This window comes from Gekko japonicus, unplaced genomic scaffold (genome assembly GCF_001447785.1).
Source record: "Gekko japonicus isolate JY-2015 unplaced genomic scaffold, Gekko_japonicus_V1.1 scaffold3914, whole genome shotgun sequence".
NCBI lineage: Eukaryota > Metazoa > Chordata > Lepidosauria > Squamata > Gekkonidae > Gekko > Gekko japonicus.
In genome coordinates, this window is record NW_015174966.1 from 7,979 (window position 1) to 21,147 (window position 13,169).

Genomic DNA, 13,169 nt, shown 5'->3' on the forward strand with positions numbered 1-13,169 from the left:
CAGCAGCCAAATCGCTTGCTCACAGCTTTAATGCCAGTAGCTCACAAAGTAGAATTTTTTGCTCACAAAACTCCACAGCTTACAGGGAGCATTGCTCACAGGGTCTCTGTTGTGGGGAAGGGAAGGGAGGTTGTAAGCCACTCTGAGATTCCAAGTGAAGGGTGGGGTATAAACCCAATCTCTTCTTCTTTTCTCAGGATTTACTTACTGAAAACATTTATTAGCCACTTTTCTTCCTTACGGAGCTTGTCCAGGGAAATGCCGATCACCCCTTTGGGGTCAGGAAGCAATTTTCCTCCAGGCCAATTTGGCTGGGGATCTTGGAGGGTTTTTTTTGTCATCTTCTGGGCACGGAACAGGGGTCACTGGCACTTTTCCCTCTGAGCTGAGTTAGTGTGAGCTAGCTCACAGTTTTTCAGCTTCCAGCTCACAGATTTTTGTCTTCGCTCAGGAAGGAGGGCTCCAGAGCAAACTGGTTAATGCAGAAGCCAAACTGCTCACTCACAACTTTAATGCTGGTAGCTCACAAAGTAGAATTTTTGCTCACAGGACTCCGCGGCTTAGAGGGAGCATTGGTCACTGGGGGTCTGTGGGGGGGGAGGTATTTGTGAATTTCCTGCATTGTGCAGGGGGTCGGTCTAGATGACCCTGGAGGTCCCCTCCAACTCTATGATTCTGTGATTCTATATACATAAAATACATCAAATGAAATGCATAAAAATCCATTAAATTTTTTAAATCAGTTCAATACTGCTAGTAAATCAACCAAATGCAGTGCAGCCGCCTCCTAAAGATGGAAAGTGAGGAGGCCAGGTGCACCTCTCGGGGGAGGCCGTTCTATAACCGAGGGGCTGCCACTGAAAAGCCCTTCTCTCGTGTACCCCCCAGACGAGCTTCTTTGATTGGTGGAACAGTCAAGAGGGCCTCTCCTGCTGATCTTAATTCCTGAGCAGGTACAGATGGGAGATGACGTTCTACGTTCTTTCAGGTACACCAGTCACGAGCCAAAAATATCACCAGTAACACCACACTTCGGTTTGCAATTAAGATCTGTATTTCAAAACCGGTGTAATTGAATTACTATACTATGCCTTGCTGAACTTTCTTTGACTCCAGAGACCAAGAAATCTATCGTCTGAATCGAAGCCTCTATCAGCTTCTGGTAAGCTGCCCAGGGTGAGAGTTTGGCCGGGAATTCACAAGGTCCTGTATGCCTGAAGAGCCAAAGTGTAACAGGACCAGGATTCCTGAAGGGGCGGGACAACCGCTTCTCTCTCCAAGCCGCTCGCTTGGACGAAATTGTTCAAATCAACGCTCTGACACTTTCTTGATCTTCTGCGTCAGAATCTGGTACCTTTAACTTGCTGGAAAACAACAGAAAACATATGAAAGATACATATTCAGTGGCTGCGAAGGCTAGTTTAATTTTACCGATTTCAGCACAATCAACTGGAAAACGGACTACCCAAGATTACGAACGTTCAGCATTTGTTTAGTGCTTTTACTGCTGTTAAATACTGGGTTCCATGGAAGGTCTGGCCCCAAGCCTAGCGATCAGCCCTCCTTTATTAGTGATTCAGCAAGAACAGAAAGCAAAAAGCCCAGGGCAACTGCCCTGTTTAAATAGTATGCAACTCCACCCACTTCCCCAAACAACTACCAACGATAGGCCATTGTCAGAACCATTAATTCCCGTAAATAAAACAGTTTTTTAAAAAAGAAACATTAATTCCCCATTGGCCACCTCCAGGGTCCTGGTGGGCTATTGTTCTAGAGCTCCAAGCTCAGCCAGTCTCTGGTAGAAACAGTCCTGGAATGTTCCAGTCCCAATACATAAGAACTGTTCAAAGTTATCCCAGTGATCCTTGAAATGGTCCTGCAAGGTGGCCCAGTGGTATTATCCCCATACTCCAGATGGGGGACTGATTTCAGCAAGACCTGAATACATAACTCTGAGGGCCAAACTACATGTTTCAGGTTTTTAACAGGGTCCACATACACAGAATGCCTTGACTTGGGTGGCCCGGGCTGGCCTGATCGCGTCAGATCTTGGAATCTAAGCAGGGTAGGCTCTGGTTAGTATTTGGATGGGAGACTTCCAAGGAAGCCCAGGGTTGCTACGCAGAGACAGGCAACCGCAAACCACCTGTGAATGTCTCTTGCCTTGAAAACCCCATGAGGGGTTGCCAAAAGTTGGCTGTGACTTGATGGCAGTTTCCATTAGCACCACGTGCACAGACTATTTCACACAGAGGAGCAAACTCTGGAAATGACAACCCCCCCCCCCGGCACTTTCTGCATGAGAAAATGGCTGGGGGGGTGGTGGCAGAAGCCCTCGCTCGACAGCAGCAGAGTTCTATCTGGGCTCCTCTTTACTTTTTAAAAGTGAAACCCAACTTGTTAAAAACCCAACCACGTTGTTTGGCCCCGTAATTCAGAGTAAAGCTGGATGTGACCACAGGAGATCCGCCATATTAAAAAAAATGCTTAAAGCAGACAGAGAAGACAAACCCTCTGAATACCAGGGTAGGACTGAGGGGATTCTGGAATGACTTCCACAAGAAAGTGATTAGGGGTTGCTTTAGAGATTCAGAGCTAGAGAACAGAAAAACATAAGAGTCCGAATGGATCAGAGCAATGGTCCATCTAGTCCAGCATCCTGTCTCCCACAGTGGCCAGCCAGTTCCTCTGGAGGGCCAACAAGAGGGCAGAGAGGCCGAGGCCTTCCCCTGATAAGAACCTCAAAAGAGCCCTGATGGATCAGACCAGTGAGGGTCCATCTAGTCCAGCCTCCTGTCTAACGCAGAGGTCAACCAGTTCCTCTGGAGGGCCAACAAGAGGGCACAGAGGCCGAGGCCTTCCCCTGATAAGAACTTCCGAAGACCTCTGCTGGATCAGACCCGTGTTCCATCTAGTCCAGCATCCTGTCTCACACAGGGGCCAACCAGTTCCTCTGGAGGGCCGACAAGAGAGCATAGAGGCCGAGGGCTTCAGAAGAACATCTGAAGAGCCCTGCTGGATGAGACCAGTGGCCCATCTAGCCCACCATCTTGTTTCACAGCCAGTCCCTCTGGAGGGCCAACAACATGGCAGAGAGGCTGAGGCCTTCCCCTGATGAGAACATCAGAAGAGCCCTGCTGGATCAGACCAGTGGTCCATCTAGTCCAGCATCCTGTCTCAGACAATCGCCAGCCAGTTCCTCTGGAGGTCCAACAAGAGGAAATAGAGGCTGAGGCCTTCCCCCGGTGTTGCCTCCTGGCTCTGGGATTCAGAGGCTTAGTGCCTCTGAACGTGAAGGGTCCCCTCAGTCACCATGGCTAGGAGCCATTAGACTTATTCTCCATGAATCTATCTCATCCCTTTAGAAGAAGAAGATTGGATTTATATCCCGCCCTTCACTACCCAAAGGAGTCTCAGAGCGGCTTACAAACGCCTTTCCCTTCCCCTCCCCACAACAGACGCCCCGTGAGGTAGTTGGGGCTGAGAGAGCTCTGACAGAAACTGCTCTTTTTCAAGAACAGCTGTGCCAGAACTATGGCTTGCCCAAGGTCATCCAGCAGGTGCAAGTGGAGGAGTGGGGAATCAAACCCGGTTCTCCCAGATTAGAGTCCGAGCACTTAACCACGACACCAAACTGGTGTTTCTATCTGTAAAGCTATCTATGCCTGTGGCCATCACTACGCCCTCTGGCAACGAATCCCACATTTTAATCACTCCCTGTCAATGCTCCCTCTAAGCTGTGGAGTCTTGTGAGCAAAAATTCTACTTCGTGAGCTACTGACATTAAAGTTGTGAGCGAGTGATTTGGCTGCTGCATAAAGTAGTTTGCTCTGGAGCCAACCTTCCTGAGCTAAGACAAAAATGTGTGAGCCAAAGGCTAAAGAACTGTGAGCTAGCTCACACTAACTCAGCTTAGAGGGAACACTGCTCCCTGTGTAAAGTGGTATTTCCTGTAGTCCGTCCTTAACCTACTGCCCATCAGCTTCATTGGATGTCCTCGAGTTCCAGTCTTTTGGGAGAGGGAGAAACATTTCTCTTTGTCAGTTCCTCCACCCCATGCATAAGTTTATATATCTCTATCATGTCCGGATTCGAAGGATTCAGAATTTTACAGGGAGCCTGGCAGTCATGCAAGGTGGACAAGGAGATCATGCAAGACGGACGACAAGGGCCGAGGAACCTCTGCATAAACAGGTCCAATGCGTCACCGGCACTCTGACCCACGGCATCGCTCAGCCCCAATCCGCACTGTCAGGAAGGAGGTTGAAGTGTAGTGGGTTAAACGCATGAAGAAACCACAGAGGCTGATGTAGTGATCAGCATGGTTTACTGGTACACAACAAGACAAAAACAAACGGCCGGCTGGCCAACTATATACACACCTGGGGCACACCCCTAGGTCCCGTTGGTGGGTTCAAATCTCCCGCCATGGTCCTATTGGTTCCCCCAGTGGAGAACTAGGAGCCTAGTTTCCATTGTTCTCCCAGAGTCAAGCTCTGGGGTATTCGCTGGCCCCCGGTGGCGGTCAGCGGACACAACAGAGGTCTTTGTTCCAGTGGCCCAAAGCTTCCCAATGCGACAGTGCACTTGAACTGGTTTCCTTGCTGCTGAGTTTGGGCCCCGCTGGAGTGAAAGGCCATTTCCATGAGTGGCGCAGGGAAGGGGAAGAGCTACGCAGGAAACGGACGGTTCAGCTTCAGCTATATTTAGCCTGAGGACGCAGCTGAGCTCCAATGGGGCACGAACAGCCAGGCAAGGAAGGACGGACAAAGAGGATGGAGCCGTCAGCGCATGGATCATAACAACAACACTGCCATGGAAGACAAAATCTGGTTGCAGAGGACTAGAAACTTACTTTTTTAAGAACCGAAAGCTGGGCATTGAGAGATCCGGATACACAGATTGTTACAACAATATTCTTTTGCCAATTAAAAGAAGACCCCGGGAAAGCCCCTGGGGTGGGGGCCGCTGCCGGGAAGCTGGGGCAGGAAAACTACTGAAGCCTACCCTCTGTCTAGGGTTGTCAGCCTCCAGATCTCCTGCAATCACACCTAATCGCCAGATAACAGAGATTGGTGCTTCTTTGGATAACAACATAAGAACATCAGAGAAGCCAATGTTGGATCAGGCCAATGGCCCATCCAGTCCAACACTGTCACACAGCGGCCAAAAAATACCGGGTGCCATCAGGAGGTCCAGCAGTGGGGCCAGGACTCCAGAAGCCCTCCCACTGTTGCCCCCCCCAAGCTCCAAGAAGACAGAGCATCACTCGCCCCAGACTGAGAGTTCCTATCTGTACATTGTGGCTAAGAGCCACTGATGGACCTCTGCTCCAATAGTCCCTTCAACGCTTTCCTGGGTGAGTGAAGATCTGATATCAGGGGGTCCAGCTTAGTACCAGGTTCAGCGTCTCCAGGCTTCTGGCTTTACCATATGATTATGGCCTGATGAAGGGTCGAAACAGAGATTTACCTGGGACATCCGTTGCCGTGGTTAATACTATAAGAACATAAGAGAAGCCCATGTTGGATCAGGCCAGTGGCCCCTCCAGTCCAACACTCTGTCACACAGTGGCCAAAAATACCAGGTGCCATCAGGAGGTCCAGCAGTGGGGCCAGGACACTAGAAGCCCTCCCACTGTTGCCCCCCCCAAGCACCAAGAATACAGAGCATCACTTGCCCCAGACTAAGAGTGCCTATCTATACCTTGCGGCTAATAGCCACTGATGGACCTCTGCTCCGTATGTTTCTCCAAATCCCTCTTGAAGCCGTCCATGCTTGTAGCCACCACCTCCTGTGGCAGTGAATTCCATGTGTTCATCACTCTTTGGGTGAAGAAGTGCTTCCTTTTATCTGTTGGCGGACTCTATGACATTATATCCCGTTGAAGTCCCTCCCCTTCCCCAAGGTCCACCCCCAAATCTCCAGGAATTTCCCAGTCCAGAGTTGGTAACCCTATCCCCGCGCAGATCCCAAACTATAAAGAGGATGTACCCCCAGGAGTTCAGATCCCAAATGATAAAGAGGATGTATCGCCAGGAATTCTCTTTTTTTATTTTTGGACAAAGTTTCCCAGCTAGAATCTTCTTCCACGAACGTGCTGAACAGACTGACAAACATCTCGCAATGTGCTTCCAACCCCACCTCTGGGAAATCACTACTCTACTAAGGAACAGATCTCTCTCTCTCCATCTAATTTTAAATATGGGCACGGAAGCCACGTTGGGGAAGCAGGAAAAAACACCCCGGTTCCCAACAGTGTCAGACCGGAGGCTTATAATCTGCACAGAACGTGGCATTATATCACAGGGCTTCTCAGAAGCGGGGAGCCACAACCATTCCCCTGTCATGGATCAGGTCGCCCCACTGTAAGCCTCCAAGCGAGTCTGCATAGACAGATGTGCCTAGACATTTCCATATGCTAAGGGGAAGCAGAAAGCGTGCCAACATTTTAAAAACAGCTTTTAATAATGTAACAAGCTAGGTCAGAATTCCGCCTCCTCGCGGGTCACAAGTTGTCATGTCGGAGAAAAATGCTGTCAATTAACACATTAAAAAAAGAAGGAACTGCTGAGTTAAGGAGAGTGAGATACCAGGTCAGCTTTTCCAGAAAGGAAGGGTCTTTTTTTTTCTCCCTTTCAAATATGGCTTTCAAAGTCATATGGCTTTATTCCTTCCTCCTGTTGCTCATTTTCAGGCCTGCCGTCAGACAGCACAACGCCCACTGCTAATAGCCCATGTGCCCATTTTATCACGTGCAGGATAAGGAAAGCGTTTCTTTTTGCTACAAAGCTGCCAGCTCTCCTGTCTCTCTTACAAACAAAGAGGAGATGTTTTTTAGCTGCAAGATCAGGGTGATAAACTTCAAGCTGTGTTTTGTGTTCTGTGGGACGCTGTTCACGGGAGAAACACAAAATGCCACCGCTGCTGTCTGACAGATACAGAGCGCCAACATCGCCGTGTTTTGTTGGTGTCTGACGGGAACAGTGACGTGACCTTCAACTTGGGCCTCAGGCGCAGGCTGCAGATTAGAATCTTCTCTGCTGCCTGTCCGACAGGGGCCAAGACAGGATGTTTTTACAGATGCTCCGTTGCAAAAAAAGAAAACAGTGTGTGGATTGCTCGGGAGGCCACACTTGACAGCCAGAGAGGCAGGGGCTCAGCATGCACAACAACGCTCCCTCTAAGCTGCGGGGTCTCGTGAGCAAAAATCCCACTTTGTGAGCTACTGGCATTAAAGTTGTGAGTGAGCGAATTGGCTGCTGCATCAATTAGTTTGTTCTGGAGCTGTGCTCCTTGAGCTAAGACACAAATCTGTGAGCTGAAGGCTAAAAAAACTGTGAGCTAACTCACACTGACTCAGCTTAGAGGGAACACCAATGTACCAGTCAAGCCGAAGGCCAACTCTGACCCCTGGTCGCTGGCAGCAAGCCAGAGACATGCCCCTCCTATAAACACAGAATGGGAAACAACCAGCTTCTTCACCCAAAGAGTGATTAACACATGGGATTCACTGCCAAAGGAGGTGGTGGTGGCTACAAGCATGGACGGCTTCAAGAGGGAATTAGAGGTCCCACAGTGGCTGTTAGCCACACGGTATAGATAGGAACTCACAGGCTGGGGCAGGTGATGCTCTGTATTCTTGGTCCTTGGGGGGGGGGCAACAGTGGGAGGGCTTCTAGAGTCCTGGTCCCATTGCTGGACCTCCTGATGGCACCTGGTCTTTTTGGCCACTGTGTGACAGAGTGTTGGACTAGATGCGCCATTGGCCCGACCCAACATTGGCTTCTCTTATGTTCTTACGTCTGGGGCAAGTGATGCTCTGTATTCTTGGTGCTGGGAGGGGGAAGAGTGGGAGGGGTTCTTGTGTCCTGGTCCCACTGCTGGACCTCCTGATGGCACCTGGTATTTTTGGCCGCTGTGTGACAGAGTGTTGGACTGGATGGGCCACTGGCCTGATCCAACATGGGCGTCTCTTATGTTCTAGACTAGTGAAATTATTAACATGGGGACTGCAGTTGAAGGTGGCATACCTCAGTGATATTCAGTGCCTTGGGGACCTCGTGTGTCGGGTTTCCAAGCAGTGCCTGGCCACCAGTGGGAGGGCTGTCAGGGACAGAAGCGTCCCAGGTGAAAAATTTAAAAGAAAAATAAGGCCTCATTTACTTATAGGAAGCTCTGACCAGAGAGTTCCTGGCAATTCCTACAGCCATCTGGGAGTGTCAAAGGGTAGCTCTAGGAATCGCCAGAGACTCTACGGTCAAACCAGAAGTTCCTAACCATAAAGTTTCCAGTGATTCCTAGAGCTATCACCTCCAGGTAGCTCTAGAAATAACCAGGAACTCTATGGTCAGAACTGCCTTTAAATAAGCATGCCAGGCCTTATTTTTCTCCTTAAGATGGTCATGTTTTCCTTCCATTTTGGCCCCTATTTCCTCCTGCTGATCAGGTGAGCATCAGTGGGCCAAGACAGGCTGTTCCATCTTTAACTTCCAGGAGCCTGCAAAGCACCACAGTGACCCGGATGCAAAGAAATGCTGGAAAGCTTCCACATCTTCAGAAGGATAAAAACGATGAGTTTACATAACAGCTGAAACAAGGAATAAAGAATCATAGAGTTGGTGGAAGGGGCCACACCTGCCGTCTAATCCAACCCAGAGGTCATTTCGGGGGGGATCGCGGGGGATCGCAGTTCCCCCGCGTGAGGTACGGGGGGGGCGGGGCACATGACGAACCCCCGCCCCCCGCTTCCGGCCGCCCCGCTTCCGGCCCTCATTCAGCCGGGAGGAGGCAGGAGAAGAGGGAGGGTAAGTTGCTTCCTCCCTGCCTCTCCCCACCCCTGCCTGCCTGGGGCCAGGGAGGGCCTTCGCGGGGCTTCCTCGCACTCCCGCCGGCCTTGCAGGTCCACCGCCGGGCCCCTCATGGGGCTCGGCAGTGGGGCTGCAAGGCCGGCGGCGGCGGCCGGGACCGTTGGGGGCGGGGTGTGTGGCCTTATGACACACTTCCGGTGATGTCAGGGGGTGTGGCATATGCTAATGAGTTATGCTAATGAGTCCCCCTAGCTCTTTTTCTACGAAACGACCCCTGATCCAACCCCCTGCTCAATGCAGGATCAGCCCAGAGAATCCCAGTGACAAGTGTTCATCCAGCCTCTGCTTCAAGACAGCCAGGGAGGGGGAGCTCACCGCCTCCCTAGGCAGCTGATTCCTCTGCTGCACAACTCCGACTGTCAAAATGTCTCTCCTAATATCCAGCCGGTACCTTCCCGCCCTTAATTTAAACCCATGATTACAAGTCCTCTCCTCTGCCGCCAACAGGAACAGCTCCCCGCCCTTCTCTAAGTGACAGCCCTTCAAATACTTCAAGGGAGCAGCCCTGTCCCCCCCTCCACCTCCTCTTCTCCAGACTGAACATTCCTGTCGGAAAAGCTGCTGGCACGGCGATATCCATTACCTTTCTTCCGTTTTCATCTTCGGCTTGTGAGGACGAGAAACGGCCTCTTTCTGAGAAAGGAAGGAATAGGTTGCTTTAGACAGAGCTCTCCTTCCCCCCACAGGGAGGGTAGCCGTGTTGGTCGGCAGGAGAAGAGCCGGATTCGAGTCCGGCAGCGCCTTAGAGACCCACAAGATGTTTGGGGTAGAAGGTTTTGAGAGTCAGAGCTGGAGCTCCGACTCTTGAAAGCGCATGCCCCGAACATCTTGTGGGGGGTCTCCACGGTGCTACTGGACTTGAGTCCCGCTCTTTTCCGCGGCTGCATCGTGTCCTGGTGTCTGTGGCTTCCAAAGCAACCTCCTTTGCCCTGCCCTACCTGCGCTCTGCTGGATCCCAAGAAAGGCTCTTTTGCCTCTTGCATTCATGCACTTAAAATCCTGCTCTACCACCTCTCTACGTATGCATTTAAGGAGTACTATGGTGAAGGGTCTTGAAGAGCTACAGGAATAAATCTGGTGGGTAGCCATGCTGGTCTGAAGTGGCAGAACGCAGTCCGCGTCCAGGGGCATCTTTAAGACCAACAAAGTTTTATTCAAGGTATAAGCTCCCGTGTGCAAGCACACTGACTGTTAAGACAAATAAGGTGTGATTACATAATAGACCTAACAGATAAGGCAAAAAGATAGCATCTAACTAGTATACCCTTCAGCAGTGCAGAAAGCGATGCCAAACAATTTGCTATATGCCTAATGTGCATTTTGTTGTCGTTTTAAGAGTTAATACTTGTGTATCCCTAGGATAAGGATGTTGAAAAGGGATGCTGAGAACGGGATCCTTAAATAAGAATCATGTCAAACGTTGAAGCTGTTAAAAGATTTATTCGTGGACAGAGTACCCGGTGTGACAAAACATCTTGCAGACTAAAAGTTTTTGTAGATAATAAGTAAGTAAAATGGAACAGAAAATGGCAATATTTTGAAATACTTTTTAATGGTTTTGTCTCACCTGTTCTCTAAAGAACAAAAGAGAAAGAGTCCGGGAGCACCTTAAAGACTAACAAAATATGCAGCAGGGTGTGAGATTTCGTGAGTCACCGCTCACTTCTTCAGATACTGGAATATTCAATTTTGTCTGAAGAAGTGTGTTTTGCACACAAAAGCTTATACCTTGAATTAAACTCTGTTGGTCTCAAAGGTGCTCCTGGACTCGAACTGTGTTCAGGAATAAATCTGAAACAGGGCAGCAGGTAGGAGGAGGAGGAAGAGGAAGAAGAAGAGGAGGAGGAGATTGGATTTATCCCCCACCCTTCACTACCCAAAGGAGTCTCAGAGAGGCTTACAAACTCCTTTCCCTTCCCCTCCCCACCACAGACACCCTCTGACTTACTGAGATATATGTCAGAGTGATAGAGGTAGCAAGCAGTTACTATAGATCAGTTTGATCGGTTTGCCAGACCTACCGTAGCTGTCATGCTAGTAATCATGTAATTACAGCCAGGTGTTTTCTAGCAGGTGTTGCTCTTTCTGGGCTTGTTAGAGCTAGTGATTACATCACCTTGTTAGAGATTGGCTGAAGTTTAACATAATAGCTATCAGCTTAGTAAGCTGGGGGGGACTCAGTTCTCATAAACTAAGGCACGACATGCTGTTCAGTAGCCTGTAAATATCTCTGTATACAGTCACCTTTATAACTATATAAACACTCTGTGCACCTTCATAACTGGTCAGTCTCCCGCTTCTTTTTTACAACACCCAGTATGACTCGTAGGTGAGGCTAAGAGAGCTCCTTTGAGAACTGCTCCTGAGAGAACAGCTCTGAGAGAACTTGTGACTGACCCAAGGTCACACCAGCAGCTTCAAGTGGAGGAGTGGGGACATCAAACCCGGTTCTCCCAGATTAGAGTCCGCGCACTTAACCACGACACCAAACTGGCAGAGAAAAACCAAGCAAGAACACAGCAGGTAGAAGAAAATTCTGCAAACAGAAATGAAAAAGAAAAACTCATCCCCCCCCCCATTTGAAGCATAACTAGCCAGTGTGGTGTAGTGGTCAGGAGTCTCAGACACGGATCTGGGAGACCCAGGTTCGAATCCTCACTTGTGCCAGAGGCTCGCTGGGTGACCTTGGGCCAGTCGCACTCTCTCAGCCTAACCTACCTCACAGGGTTGTTGTGAGGAAGAAATGGAGGAGAGGAGAATGACGTAAGGCCCCTTCGGGTCCCCACTGGGCAGAAAGGCAGTATTTAAATGAAGTAAATAAACAGACACCCAAAGACAGAAGACTGGGACCATCTTTGCTTGGGACTGGAAAGATGGGTGCCAGGTGGACTGCCATAACTGGTGTGCCGTGACAGGTGCAGCCACCTAACTTCTGCACACAGTGACTGGGTCATGGGAGATAACCTCACTTATGGGCAGTGTTCCCTCTAAGCTGAGTTAGTGTGAGCTAGCTCACATGTTTTTTAGCCTCCGACTCACAGTTTTGTCCTAGCGCAGGAAGGATGGCTCCAGAGCAAGCTAATTTACGCAGCAGCCAAATCGCTTGCTCACAACTTTAATGCCAGGAGCTCACAAAGGAGGATTTTCCCTCACAAGCAGGGTTCACTTCCTGCAGGAGCGCACAGGAGCGGAACTCCGGCAGTAAAGAGTCCAGGGGGCGGGCACATGCAACAAGCCCCTCCCCCTGCTCCCAGCAGCCCTCAGTCAGAGCAAGCAGCAGCCAGGTAAGATGCAGAGCTCCCCCCGGGCCCAAAACAGTCCAGTGGCACCTTTAAGACCAAGTTTTATTCAGGTACAAGCTCTCCCTCCTCTGTGAAAGCAGATCTGCATGTCCCCCCCCTCAATAGCTGGCAGTCCAAAACAGTCCAGTGGCACCTTTAAGACCAAATTTTATTCAGGTACAAGCTCTCCCTCCTCTGTGAGGACAGATCTGCATGTCCCCCCCTCAATAGCTAGCCATCCAAAACAGTCCAGTGGAGCCTGAGCGGTGGGTGTTGCCTTCTGACACACTTCTGGTGATGGCAGGAGGTGTGGCCTATGCAAATGAGTTATGCTAATGAGTTCCTGCACCTCTTTTTCTACGAAATGACCCCTGCTCACAGGACTCCACAGCTGAGAGGGAGCATTGCTTATGGGATGTTTATATGGGAGAAGGTGGTCCCCTGGTTCCCGACAACGTATGTAACTCCAGGCAGGGTCCAGTTTTTATGGTCCGTGGCTTCACCCTCCCCGTTAGAAGGGTTCCCTCAAAACCAGAGGTGCACTAGGAAAACAGAAATACTGTGTCTCACCATGATCCTCTCTTCCCGTTGTTTCCTCAGCAAAGCCAGGATTTCTTCTCTCCGCTTGGCCTACAAGAAAACCGCACGCGATGGTGAAGGGCTGGGAAAGGCATCCGGGATCCCTTCTTGCATACGTTTGGCAAGGAAGGAGTTGTGCTATGCTTACGTTCTTCTGTGTGTGTGCCGATCTTTGAGCGAGGTGACTCTGGGTGATCCCCCTCCCCTTTCCGCCTCTCCCCCGCACTCAACCAGTCCATCGCCTATGGACCGGTGTAGCACAGCAGTGAAAGACGAGGAGCCAGGGGTCATTTCCTGCAGGAGTGCACAGGAGCAGAGCTCCGGCAGTGAAGAGCCCAGGGGGCGGGCACAGGCAACAAGCCCCACCCCCTGCTCCCAGCGGCCCTCAGTCAGAGCAAGAAGCAGCCAGGTAAGCTGCAGAGCCCCCCCCCCCCGCCCC

The 13,169-nt window shown here is 50.4% G+C and overlaps 1 protein-coding gene across 1 annotated transcript in view; it reads right to left on the bottom strand.

Annotated features, from left to right (window-relative positions):
• Positions 1-1,043: 1,043 nt before the first annotated feature.
• LOC107122115 (chromosome unknown open reading frame, human C11orf88) overlaps positions 1,044-13,169 on the bottom strand; it is a 32,062-nt gene continuing 19,936 nt past the window's right edge. Inside the window, exons 4-7 of the mRNA XM_015425148.1 lie at positions 12,722-12,781; positions 9,454-9,503; positions 8,034-8,106; positions 1,044-1,364 (exon numbers count right to left, since the gene is read on the bottom strand). Of these exons, the coding sequence (XP_015280634.1) occupies positions 1,341-1,364; positions 8,034-8,106; positions 9,454-9,503; positions 12,722-12,781 (207 nt within the window). The 3' untranslated portion in view covers positions 1,044-1,340. The remainder of the gene's footprint in view (positions 1,365-8,033; positions 8,107-9,453; positions 9,504-12,721; positions 12,782-13,169) is intronic.